This window comes from Herpailurus yagouaroundi, unplaced genomic scaffold (assembly GCF_014898765.1).
Source record: "Herpailurus yagouaroundi ecotype Mexico unplaced genomic scaffold, PumYag 166, whole genome shotgun sequence".
NCBI lineage: Eukaryota > Metazoa > Chordata > Mammalia > Carnivora > Felidae > Herpailurus > Herpailurus yagouaroundi.
In genome coordinates this window covers 8295681-8309339 of record NW_024412407.1, presented here as the reverse complement: position 1 = coordinate 8309339, position 13659 = coordinate 8295681, and the positions used below count along the sequence as shown (strand labels likewise).

At 41.5% G+C, this 13659-nt stretch overlaps 1 protein-coding gene across 2 annotated transcripts in view; it reads right to left on the bottom strand.

Annotated features, from left to right (window-relative positions):
• SLC38A1 (solute carrier family 38 member 1) overlaps positions 1-13659 on the bottom strand; it is a 76465-nt gene that overhangs the window by 16826 nt on the left and 45980 nt on the right. For both annotated transcript variants that reach the window (XM_040488367.1, XM_040488368.1), the window contains exons 6-9: positions 3463-3536; positions 1963-2055; positions 1575-1656; positions 476-558 (exon numbers count right to left, since the gene is read on the bottom strand). In XM_040488367.1, coding sequence (XP_040344301.1) covers positions 476-558; positions 1575-1656; positions 1963-2055; positions 3463-3536 — 332 coding nt within the window. The remainder of the gene's footprint in view (positions 1-475; positions 559-1574; positions 1657-1962; positions 2056-3462; positions 3537-13659) is intronic.

Sequence of the window (13659 nt, the reverse complement as noted above, 5' to 3'; positions counted from 1 at the left end):
CCCAGAGCCCGACGCGGGGCTCGAACTCACGGACCGCGAGATCGTGACCTGAGCTGAAGTTGGACGCTTAACCGACTGAGCCACCCAGGCGCCCCTTGATAACAGATTTTAAAATCTACGTATCTAAATTATCAGGATATATAAGATCTTGTGTAAGGAGAATTCCATTTTTGGAACTTTTCTCAGAGGAGCCTGTAGGTTATGCTATTGGACATAGCACTGTGTGTGTTCCTGACCCCAGAACCTCCCTTTTCCCTCCACAGCCTGGTAGAGGGATTGCTGAGGAGGTCACATATTGACCAGTGTTTTTATCTCATATTAAAGTAAAGCCTGATTAATACTCGTAATTTATCACTCACTTAATCTTGACCCTACAAGGGAAAGTAGAGGGCAAAGTTGTTCATTTGTAGTAGGTTTCTGATTCATCTGGGTTGGGCACTGTAGAGACTATGATAAAAGCAAGATCTTTCCTTACCTAAGTTCTTCAAGAGACACAGAGGGAGGATTATGCCAAAGGTAACTACCACCACCAAAACACGGCCATCCACATACCAGGCTCTGAAAAAGGCGTTTAAGTGGTTGGGTCATATTTTCTTAGAAAGTATTATTTTTTCTCAAATGTAACATTTCACAATTTTACTAATTTTTTTGCTATCATTATTTTCTATTATTGCTATTATTATTTTGCCTTTTTTTGCTATTATTAATTTTTACCATGAATTTCTATCATTATTCAGGTTTACCCAAACACTATAACCCAACCAACCACTCCTGTTTACTACCGTCTCTCCCAAGTGATGGAAGAAAGGGATTATTTCCCGTCCCCCCATCCGCTAACTGTGGCATTCCTTTGAATTATTTACCTGGTTTCAAAGCTGAATGCATACACTGCATTCAGTCAGATTACAACATGTCTGATCAATTATTTAAGGAGAAGTTCCTTTTTGTTGTGTTTGGCTAATACCATTGAAAAACAAATCACCACAGGTAGGCTTTGCTTTCTCCCTAATCTCTTGTACTTGACCTTGAGCCCTGGTGCTACACCACTAGGAACTCTGGCTTCTAGGATTCTCCCTTGAAAGAAAACAGAGAAACTAAGACTAACAAGAGCAGTCAAAGAGGAAGTCAAAACAAGGGATATGTCAGGTGCAGCTGTAGCGTTTTCCAGTTGGCTCATGTAAATTTCGCTCTCCAAGACAGAGACTAGGGTCTTCATGTTGTTGCATGTTCCACTTCTGTGTTAAATATACTTCTGTGTTAAAAATACTCCCTATCTGTTCTATTTTCTAGAAACCAGACATAGATTTTAGGCGCTTGGGGAGATGTAGCATCTATTGTTTGCAGCATGACAGATAAATCTACCTTTTAAATGTTCATATTCAAATAGCTTTCCCTGCTTCTTTCATTTACATAACCCCAGGGAAATTTGTTGGAGCTAGGAAGAAAGAGAAAAACAAGCTAGGGAAAGCTAGGGTTTCTGCGGTTTTCAGAAGACACAAACTTTGGTCAGTCCACATTTAAGTTAAAAATATTTTAGTTATCTCACAAAGGAAAAAAAATGGTCCGTAACTTACGAAAATGCCTCTTCCTTTCCCATCAGAAACTTTATGGCAGAGGGTAGTTCATTTTTTACGATGAAGAGGTAGCTCAGCATTGCTAGAGGAAGATGAGAACATTTTTAGAAAGGAGATACTAAGGCTCACGTTGCAGGCTGCATAAAAGGCTAACAGCCTGTTCTTACACTGACCTTCAATAGGACACAAAGACAGTTTTAGATACTCAGTATACTTGGTTTTGAGTAAGTGCTCTCTCTGCTTCACTTTCCATGTGCCATTTAAGCAATGAGAAGGACACTGCTTCCATTTTGTTAAAATTCATGTGGCCACCCAACCACCAGAATTAGAAAAGATAATAATATTCACATACTTCAAAGTTATGTATAGAAAAGCGAGTTCTTTTTACCTCCAGTGTTCTGTAGAGAGGTGGCTCCGAAGATTACGAGCTTCCCTGTGGTGCCAAAGACCTGTTCTCCCAGCTTCTCATAAACCATGCAGCCTATTTAAAAATCATAGTTGAGGACACAAGAAATGACAGCGTTCTAAAAGCTAAAGAAAGCCAAGATTTCATCGTTCTATTGACTATTCCCCAAGTTATTCTGTGTCTTTCTCAAAATTACACAAATGGCCTTTATGGCTTTGCAAGGGTTAAGGTGTTGCAACCTCTTGACATTTTAAAATGTCAGACATGACCACTATTTCTCCTTTTTCAGGTTGGCTACAAAAGCATTCCAATTAAATTGTTAGGTCATAAGGCTTATTTTTGACTATCTCAAAGAGTCTTCCTACTTTACTGGGGGGAAATTCCTACTCTGACCTCATTCTCAGGTTTGGTGCATATCATTAAAATAAAGATTTGATTTAAAAATAAAAATCCTGATGACTGGATGAAAGTTTCCTTTTGAATTAATTACATGAACTGATTAGGCTAACAAGGAATTATCTTAATAATATTCCATGAATGCCTCATGTGTCCTAAATAGAGTAACAAACTTAGAAACATAATAGTCAACACCAGAATTTTGATCATTTGTAAAATTTACTTCAAAGATATGCCACTCACAAAAGAGACCAATAGATAAATCTGTCAAAAGAATAATTTGGATACAGTAAAATCCTAAAGTGTTCAACTGGCTCATCTCAGTAAATACTAAACTGTTAAACCATTCATTAAAAAAACATGTTTATATTTCTTTATGACAGTTCAGCTCATGTTTTCCAAATGTTTACAGAAAGCAATATGGGTCAGACTATAATTATACCTTTGTTTAATCCTTCATAAGACTGGTGTTTAAACTAGACAATGGTAGATCCTCCATCTATTACAAAATGTCCCAGTTAAATGGAGCCGTCTATGTACAATAATAGCTGGCCAATGTGGTTTTAGCCATTGTAAAAGTCAGAGTATTACAAACAGAATCCATTCGTCCCAGGAATAGAAAATAAACACTTCAGGTAGGACACTGCCCAGAACTTGGAGCCTTTCCACAGTACCCTCACTCCCACGTTGCCTTGGGAGTAACATTTCCTCCTTGGAATATACACAAAAAAAGAATGAAAGCTCTGTTTACTTTTAAAATCGTGAAGGTTATAATATCAAAACATGGGATCCTTGTTCTGAATTTATAAAGAACTAAGGAAAAACTGAAACCTTTCACATGGAGTCATCTTAAACTAGAAAAACAGGTATAATTGAGGGTTCACTTTAAATGGCAACGCTATTTTCTCAATGTTCATGACAATTTAATTTCTATGGTGCTGTATCTATTTCTCTGGGTAAATACCACTAGAGGTTTTCGAGTGACTGTAGGCCAAAGTGCTCTTCAATAATCAGTGGCTGAACTGGGAGGGTATCATTTGTTCACAGTACCCTGGCTTTCACAAAATAGACGTATTATCAGCTTACCTGTTTCCTTTGAACAGATCAAAAGAAGGTTTATTGAATATATAGACAGCAGTGTCACAGAAGTCAAAAGTATCCTAAAGCAAAGAAAATAAGTCTTGTAATAACTATAAAAGAACATACTATGACCTTACATTTTTTAGAAGGTCAAAGGCTTGTTTATATTGTTAACACTATTCGTTAGTAGCACCCAAATTTTGGGAACTATTAGTCATGCCCTCTTTAAAATCCTGAATAAAAATGTTCTACCCAATAAAGAACTGCTATTTAGAATCAGAGTAGCCCTAACAGTGCAAATCCCCTACATAATTCAAAGTCTAAATAGCTCTCTGAGGTCATTTCAGTTGAGATGACTTTCAAACAATATTATGAAAGATAGCTTTTTATGGTCTATGATGCACTTTCCGTTACATCCGAGTGAGAAAGTGTGAGAAAGGGGTGAGAGGATAGGGTGAGGGTGGGGGCTGAGGAAAAGGCTTTTGTGACTCTTAGGTCAATGACTATGTGACTTTAGGCAACTTGCTCAATTTCTCCCATCCCTAGATTCCTTACCTATAGCATAGACACAGGCTCAATGATGTCTAAGGTACTTTTCATCTAATTACTCTAATGACTCTGTGGCTACTTTTGAATCTATACACTGGACCACAAAGATAATCCACTTTTTTTTGCACCTGGTATCTTACTCTTAAAGAAAAAGCACTTCTTTTAACTGATGGGAAAACTTTGATAAGAAAAATAAAAAGACTTTTTTGAATGACGACCTCATGTTTTTGTTTTAGTACATCCGGCTCATTATCAAACCCTCCTCAAGAAAAAGCACAGTCAAAATGATGCAGGAGATTACACAGATTATTTCTGAATCATTTGGTTCATATTTAGTAACTGAAAATAAAGCCTATTTACTAAAAAGAAAAAAATTCTAGTCCCCGTAGTGAAACCACTCACTTTCCTGAGGTAGGGAAATGTAACCTTAGAACAATACGTTACTGCAGTTGATTCAACGTTTGAGTAATTAAGGCGATGATATTTCTAGCAAGTGCCATTGAGAGGTACTTGGCACATCATGTGTGGGCTCTCTCTTCCCAACCCTTCCCCCACCTTGCACACCCTCTGAACCACTGCCCTTGGGCCCAGCTCAGATGTCACCTCCTTGGGTGCCTTCCCTTGCTCCAGGCAGAAAGACAGCTCTGTGGCTCTCTCTTGTCTTACATCTCTCATGGCAGTTTGCTTCTCTTGTGTGTAGTGTGGCCATCAGGAGATAAGTGGGGACTACAGAATGGTTAACTGCAAAGTAGATGGAATGCCAGAGCTGGCCACAAAACATAAAAGAGGGACAGAGCTCAGTAGAGGTAAAACAAAACACTGGGACAAATAATAGAGAAACCTAACACTTTGGGTGAAGACCAAACTGACCAGCTAATAAAAAGGGGAATTTAGGTTAAGATAGGATTGTAAGAAAGTGCATTCAGACACAGATTGACCTAGCTAAGATCCTTGAGTAGGAGGGTGATTAAGAGGGTAAGTCCCTTATTATCTATTCTGGCTGAGGGACTCGAGAAATAGATAGTTTCTCAAGAAACTGAGAGCAAGCATTTATTAACCAATCCAGTAGTTTTGAGATATGGTAATGGAACATGATTGTATATGCTCTGCCAGATAGGAAGATATAGGACACAATTGTGGTATGACTTTTCTTTCATCTTGAAGAGATAAACAATATTTATTTTAAAGAAGCAAGCTATGAAATTCACTCAGAGCCCACTCATATTTTTGGGGACACTGAACACACACTGGCAACTCCTACATGAGCATGCGACAAGCCACAGAGAAATTCTGTGTGACACAGAATAGCATGGACTTCCAGTTGGGGACAGGATAGATGTCATTTTAGGAATCGCCATGGAGTGACCGACATGTCCCCCATTGAGTCTGTTCTCCCGCAACTGACCTGGGGAGGAGAGGAGATATTGCCACTGAGCCCCAGGCTAATGAGTAAAGAGGATGGCCTTGCAGGAACTATGTGCCTAGCAGGCGAGAGACTTACCAACGTCTACATAATGATTAACCAAAGGCCCTAAGCCTAGAAGAACTGGGTATTTATTAGCAAAAGAAACATTATCAGGAAACATCGGTTACTCAGCTAAGTAGCCCCTGGGACCACATGGTTCTCACACATGGTTGCCTCTTCAACGTTTATTTATTTTTGGGACAGAGAGAGACAGAGCATGAACGGGGGAGGGGCAGAGAGAGAGGGAGACACAGAATCGGAAACAGGCCCCAGGCTCTGAGCCATCAGCCCAGAGCCCGACACGGGGCTCGAACTCAGGGACCGCGAGATCGTGACCCGGCTGAAGTCGGACGCTTAACCGACTGCGCCACCCAGGCGCCCCACACATGGTTGCCTCTTAACATGTTCTACTTGGTTGAATCTCTTTGTAGGTGATGCTCGGCTGGCCTGTGGCCCTTGGCAAGAAGAAAAGGATTTCTTCATAAACTCCTATCACCTCTTTTTCTTTTGCAAGTGGGAGAAAAGTGTTGGTCAGGGAAGATATTAGCAGGGAGTTCACCTATTTTTTTCCCCACACTGAACAGCAGCACAGCGAGGTCCTCCCCTGGTGAAGGACGACCCTCCCACTCCCATGTTTAAGAGACATAGCATTGCACCCCCACAAAAGGACCTGTAGTAAGAGCCTGACAACCTCTGCCTTTAACCACCAGTCTCTAAGACTATCTTCTCCATTCCTCCCAAAATATAAATCTTCCCTTCGAAAACTGAAAACTAACATAAAACAAAGCCCTTTTTCTATCAGGTCATAAGAGACAAATTCTGTATGTAAAATGTTAAGACTGCTTTAGGCTGTAAGAGAATCTGGTGGTATTCACAGAATTAAAATTTAGAGAAGGACACCTTCTTGTCTAGATTCTTAGAAACACTAAGTTGTATAATTGGCTGTCATAGATCCTAGAATAGTGTAAGGGGATCCAGAGATGTCAAAGACACAAAACATAACATCAACAAGAGTAGGAAGAATGAGTTGGGAGAGAATGTAATGACTTATTTGAACATTTCTCCTGTCTTGAGCATTGTGATTGTGCCTCTGTTTGTCCAGTTAGATATTTGTATACAGTTGTGGTTTGTTGGAAGAGAAATATAAGCTGGAGTTTGTGTTCTGAGAGGAACATGTGATGCATTGTTTTTGTCTCGTGTGGATATCTAGACACACTTCTCATATTGACCAAAAGTTTTAACATGGTTATGGCAAAAGCTGCATGCTGAAAAAGGTGTTCCGGTGGGAACTAAACCTCAGCAATAGGAACTGAGCTGTCAATGTTGCTATTTCAGTCTTATGTTTAGCCTTGAAGAGAAGGGGATTCAGAACATGTGGCTGGCTGGACATGGGCACTGGGGAAGCAGTGGCAGGAGAGTTCTCTTGTTAAGAATGTGGTCAGGAACTTCTGAGAACCCTTGTGTCATTAACACTTTGAAGATATGTATGGTGTGGGGACATCCTCGGAGAGTTTGTGCCCCTGAGAAGAAAGAGGCCTGTTAGGAAACAATTCTAGACTCCTGGATCAGGGAGACAGCTTAGAGGCCACCCCGTCCAGCTTTGCACCCAGCACAGGAAACATCTATGCTCCATCCAACACACAGACATCCAGATCTATAGTTATCTTACAGGGGACAAATATGCAACCCATCATGTTTCTGGAAAGTGCCATGCACGGGAACTGAGGCTGAGCTGAAACTACCGCTGCTATTTCTACCCTTGGGTCCTCATTTCATCCTGTAAACCTACTTGAATCTGCTTGAAACCCTCTCCCACCAAACGGTCCATCTGGGGGCGCCTGGGTGGCGCAGTCGGTTAAGCGTCCGACTTCAGCCAGGTCACGATCTCGCGGTCCGTGAGTTCGAGCCCCGCGTCGGGCTCTGGGCCGATGGCTCAGAGCCTGGAGCCTGTTTCCGATTCTGTGTCTCCCTCTCTCTCTGCCCCTCCCCTGTTCATGCTCTGTCTCTCTCTGTCCCAAAAATAAATAAATAAACGTTGAAAAAAAAAATTAAAAAAAAAAGATTATTAACTTGAGTTGGACATCATGCTTTCTTTAAGGCAACCTATTTCAGTGTTTGTTTTTATGGTGGCCATGCCACATTCTTCATTCTTGAGCTTCTGCTGTAAACTGCTATTAGGCTACTCTTCCTGGTTCTATCCTATGTACTTTTTTTGAAAGCTAAGTGCAGGACTCTGCACTTATTTCCACTACATTTTAGCTTTCCAGTCTTGTGACATCTTTTAGAGTCGTTGATCCTTTCTCCTTATGTGCCAATTACCTCATCAAGCTTCATATCTTGAATTTGCCTTCATCCAAGTCACTGGTACCAACTTTGAATAGAACAAGACCATCTAGAAAATGGCCCACCATCCAGTCAACTGCTCAAGCCAGAAACCTGGGAGTCACCCTTGATCTTTTATCTACTCTCTTATCCCTCATACCTAATTCACTGGCAAATGTCCTATCACTTCTACCTCCAAAACATATCCTAAATCCATATGCTTTTTCCCCCCAATCTCCATGGCCACTACTCCAATCCAAGTCACTATCACCCATAATTTCTGGGCAATTACAGTAGTCTCTATCTGTCTCCTGTTTCTTGCCCCCAATGATCCATCCTCTACCCAAGCACCCAAGTAATCTTTTTATTTCATTGCTTTATTATGTTCCTCCATTACTGGACAGGCCATGACAGTTTAATTTGGAGTCATGGCCTATCCTCTTTGCCTGTTTACATACAATACCAAACGGAGGAACACTCTTAGCTAAGAATAAGTGCATTTACAAAATATTAGAATCTCATTTGTAAGTCATGTGAGATTATGCCAAATGTCCTGCTAAAATCAAGATACACTTTGCCTAAGACAGTCCTGTGACCTACTAGTTCACTGTTGTCTCAAAAGATGAAGCTAGTTTAACACAACTATTTAGGAAAACACTACTGGCCTCTGTGGAGCAATATTTTCTGCGGTATTTGCACATAAACAAGCTATTTAATAAATTGCCTTAGAATATTACTTGGGATCTACTTTTTACCACTTCTGAAAGCTGGGATGAAACTTGCCTGTTTCTAGTTCTCTGGCGATACTACTGTTCTCCATGGTCCACGATATATTTACTGTATTTGGTGCAAGAAAATTTTGACTCCTACCTTAAACAGTAACATCTAAACATCTATTTCAAAAACATTTATTGATTGTTTTGAATCACATTGATAAGACAGTAATTCTTTGTTCTTCCATAACTTACCCAAAGATTACATGGGTGACCTTATAATTTCATTTCTTAAAGCACTGTATGCTTAGAAAATGGAAAACCATGAGAATAAACGGAACCAAAACATTCAAGGCAATTGAAATGTTCTATCCCATGACTGTGGTGGTGATTTCACAACTGGATTTGGGCAAACTTATCAAATCCTATCCTTTAAATTGGAAAATTTTGTTTTATATAAACTATACCTAAAACAAAACAAAACAAAGGACCAACGCCACATCACTTTAAGGATGATGAGATTATCTTTTAAAAGCCTAGCTGAATAACAAGAAATCATATGACACACTCCCCACCCAGCACCAGAGCCCTGGAAAGAGGTGGAGATGAGGCAGCAGTCACTGCTGCAGATCCAGAAATAGCACTGATGGGGGTGTGCAGAAGGGGGTGTTCGGGGCTGCCGTGCAGGTGAGCGCTTTCAACTCCTCCAGGACCCACCCACTCCTCTTAAAACATAAGGGAACCCTTCCCAATTATTCTCCCCACATTACTCTCCCTGTCCTCTTCCCTTGCCAAAGTTTAAGGCAGTGTCCTCAGACTTTAATGCTCTATACAGATCTCCTTAGGATCTTGTTAAAATGAAGGTTCTAACTCAGTCGGTCTGGGGTGGGACCCGAGATTCTGCATTTCTCCCAAGCTACCAGGTATTGCGGATGCTGCTGGTCCAGCACGTATCTAAATCTGCAAGCTCTGGCCCTGTGGCATACACCATTCAGCGTTTCTGTTTCTCACAACCGCTGAACTGGTGCCGCATCGCCTGCCACACTGTCTGGGTGAGGGGCCATGCCAGCACCACAACGTGATTAGCTGTAACACGGACCCCCCGGCTGTCCAGGTGAGACTGCAGTGAAGGGAAGCATTTACAGCTGAATCATTATTGTTCCCGTGGGACACTGACTGGTTCTCAGTGTGAATGCAAGGTCTGGTTGACTTCCTCAGGGCATTAGGGCATCACTTACTTGACCAACATGTATATTTTTAAGTGATTTTTCAATGCCAGACCTCTCCCCCCGACCCAACCCCCCAGCCAGGTCTCTTTCCTTCCAAAAGGGATCTGAGGCTCACCACACTTTTTAATTCTTCCTCTTCTAAACCAGGTTAAAAGTATAAAACTTTTGGGGCACCTGGGTGGCTCAGTCGGTTGAGCGTCCGACTCTTGATTTTGGCTCAGGTCATGATCTCACCTTTTGAGTTCGAGCCCCACATCGTGCTCTGTGCACTGACCATGTGGAGCCTGCTTGGGATTCTCTCTCTGCCCCTCCCCTGATCGCACTGTCTCTCTCTCTCAAAATTAATTAATTTTTTTTAAAAAAGCTTAAAACTTTTACTGTCCTCATGGCTAGAACAGTCCATATAAAAACTCCCAGCACTGGAAGAAAAGTAGTCTTTAGTATTAGTCTTGCTTTTACCTACCATCATCTCCCGCCAAATCCACAGCCCCTCTCTCCAAAACTCAGAGACATGTAAGCTGGTTGAGGCAGAATACTTACAAGAAAATTTAAAACTCCAATACAAGGGAATTGGACAAACTGTAGGAAACATATTGTTTTCTGGCCCGCCATCTTTCTCCAGTCCTTATCCTTATTACTGGTCTCTCCCTCAGTCTCTTCTACCCCTTCCCTTGGTCCTGCCTTTCCAAACTGTCTCCCCCTTCCTGTCTTCCCCCTCTCCACTTTTCCCTCATCTCTAATCTCCACTAACTCTCCCTACTCTTCCATCCCCTCCCTGCCAACTCCTCCGAAGGGAAGTATCAAAATGAGGTGAGTAAGGATTTAAAAACACAGAGAGCAGAGCGCTAGCTGGGAATGAGGGAAGGGTTGGGCAGCATGAAGAACCCAACTGAGGAGGAATTGAAAGTGTTACCCATCTGTGTGGTTAGATAGAGCTCAGTTTCGGGGGGTTTCCAGCTAGTGTGACAGAGAGCCAGTGGAGAAGGGAATTTTAGCGTGTGGGAAAGAGAGGGGTTTTCAAGTGAAGGGCTTGTGACAGCTACATGGGACAGGAAAAGCAGCACAGTCCAGAGGTTCTCCATGACAGTAGAGGACAGGCACAGTGGCAATATCCAAGGGAGGAGCCTGGAACTGGAGGGGGCTGTGGTCAGTAGTAGGATGTCCGGTGGGTAACTGCAGAGGTAGGGTGGTGCATGCCAGCAGAAGGAGACAAGAGGAAGGATTGTCTATTTAATGACAGCCCAGATGGAAGGAGACATCCCTGAAAGTGAGGAGAGAAGAATGAGGTGTCTGAGTCCCTAATTCAGTGAAAATTTTAAATATTTTGGAAAATTCAAGATTATCTTTTGTATACAAATGCATTTCCTAGAACTTTAATAGGGACTCAATATAATTACTAAAACACTTCACTGATCATTACTAATAATAAATTTAGCATATTTCCACTATGCCAGGCCCACACTAAGCCCTTTTTTTTATTAAATATTTCACTTATGGATAGTACTATTACTACTTTACAGATAAGGAAATCGAAGTTCAGAGAGGGTAAATATTTGTCTAAGGTCACACAGCTGGCATCAGAGCCCCAAACCCTCATAGTCTGATTCCAAAGTCCTTACCCACTATGCTATATTGTCTGCCAAAGTCAAATGTCCACAGAAGAATGAGAGTATAAAAGGTAAAACCTGGGGCGCCTGGGTGACTCAGTCGGTTAAGCGTCCGACTTCAGCTCAGGTCACGATCTCGCGGTCCGTGAGTTCGAGCCCCGCGTCGGGCTCTGGGCTGACGGCTCAGAGCCTGGAGCCTGTTTCGGATTCTGTGTCTCCCTCTCTCTGCCCCTCCCCCATTCATGCTCTGTCTCTCTCTGTCTCAAAAATAAATAAACGTTAAAAAAAAAAATTAAAAAAATAAATAAATAAATAAAAGGTAAAACCTAAGCAAAGACAAAAAAACTTGGAATGAAATACGCCACAATGTTACCAGAGCCTGTTCTAACAGTGAGACTCTAGGTGATTTCTTTACACTTAATTTATTTTATGTACTTTCAAAATGGTCTTTAATGATTACCTTACTTTTACAGTAATAGTATTAAAATGAAAAATATTTCAAATGATGGTATTATTATTCGAAACTTTTTTTGCAGGGGAGGGGGAAGAGTTGTATTTGTTTAAACCCCCAAGGTCATTCATTAATATTGTCCCTATTTCATTTAAAGAGCTCACAAAATACTTTAAAGGAGCAGAGGGACGCCTGGGTGGCTCAGTCAGTTAAGCATCCAACTCTTGATTTTTTCAGCTCAGGTCATGATCCCACAGTTCATGAGTTCGAGCCCTGCACTGGGCTAACAGAATGGAGCCTATTGGGATTCTCCCTGTCTCTCTCTCTTTGCCCCTTTCTTGCTCATGTGCTCTCTTTTGCTCTCTCTCTCTCAAATTAAATACATAAACATGAAAAAGAAAAGGAAGGAAGGAAGGAAGGAAGGAAGGAAGGAAGGAAGGAAGGAAGGAAGAAAAGAAAAGAAAAGAAAAGAAAAGAAAAGAAAAGAAAAGAAAAGAAAAGAAAAAGAAGCAAAAATGTAAATATTCAATCCCAAAGTGCACTTTTTATCATTAGATCCTGATTGACTTTCAACATTCTAAGAAGCAGAGGACCAGCACACCAGGTCTGATAGCATGCAATTATTTGCAATATTTACACATTAAACTAGGGAATGAAAGGGATGGTTTTCAAAGGCTGAGCCAGGAACAGGCAGGGATAAATTCTTTGTACAATTCCTTCCATTTATTTCCTCGTAGGTAAGTCTAAATTGGTGCAAAGTTGCTCTTAAACTAACCTCACTGCTGGTTAAGTATTTTGTTTTGTCTAATGAAAGAAATATGTCTCACTGATGACCAAATCAAATAATATCTAGTATAATCCTAAAAAAAAAAAAAGAAGTATTGAAAAGAGGTATGCAGATAGAACTTGTTGGTTTAGCTAGTGCTTTAAGAGGTAAAAAATTTAGGAGGAGGTCTGACTTTAAATGAGGAAGCTGTACTGGTAAGAAAGAAAACTGTGCACCACCACCACTTCCTGTTTTTGCCTCCAGTCCTTAGAGGGGGTTGTGGGTTTTATGAGCTCTCCCTTTATAACTTGACATGTCCTCCTTCCTCTTCTTCCACTCCACAAGAATAACTAGCTCCCTTTCCCCTCAAACCTAGATCCTTACTTTTCAAAGTGATGCCCTCTTTATCACATTCTTAAAATGTATCTCCTAAGTGACAGAAAATGCCATATAACCATTAAATAAAGGTGTGTGCTGTTTTGGGTGGGTATTTTGGACTTCCACTCCAGCAGGAATGGTGGATCTGGAGCTTCATTCATACTTTCCTACTCTTTTTTTTTTTTTTAATGTTTATTCACTTGAGAGAGAGAGGGGGGGGGGGGGGGGGCGGGGCAGTGAGAGGGAGACACAGAGTCCCCAGCAGTCTCCAGGCTCTGAGCTGTCAGCACAGAGCCCAACATGGGGCTCAAACCCATGAACTGCAAGATCATGACCTGAGTCGAAGTCGGAGGCTCAACATACTGAGCCACCCAGGTGCCCCCCTCTCTTTTTTTTTTTTAATGTTTATTTCTTTATTCTGTAACGTGGGAGTGAGCAGATGAGGGGCAGAGAGAGAGAAAGAGAGAGAATCCCAAACAGGCCCCACATTCAGGGCAGAGCCCTATGTGGGGCTCTATCCCACGACCATGAAGTCATGACTTGAGCGGATGTCAAGAGTCAGACCCAAAATAGACTGAGCCCCCCGGGTGCCCCCCCATTATTCTGTTTCCTTGGTAACAATTCACATTTAAGGAGAGATGGAAGAGTTCAGAGGACTATACCAGGGGCTTGTTCCCCTCCCTCCCCAGCCCCACCACCAATCACACTGTCATCTTAACAAGT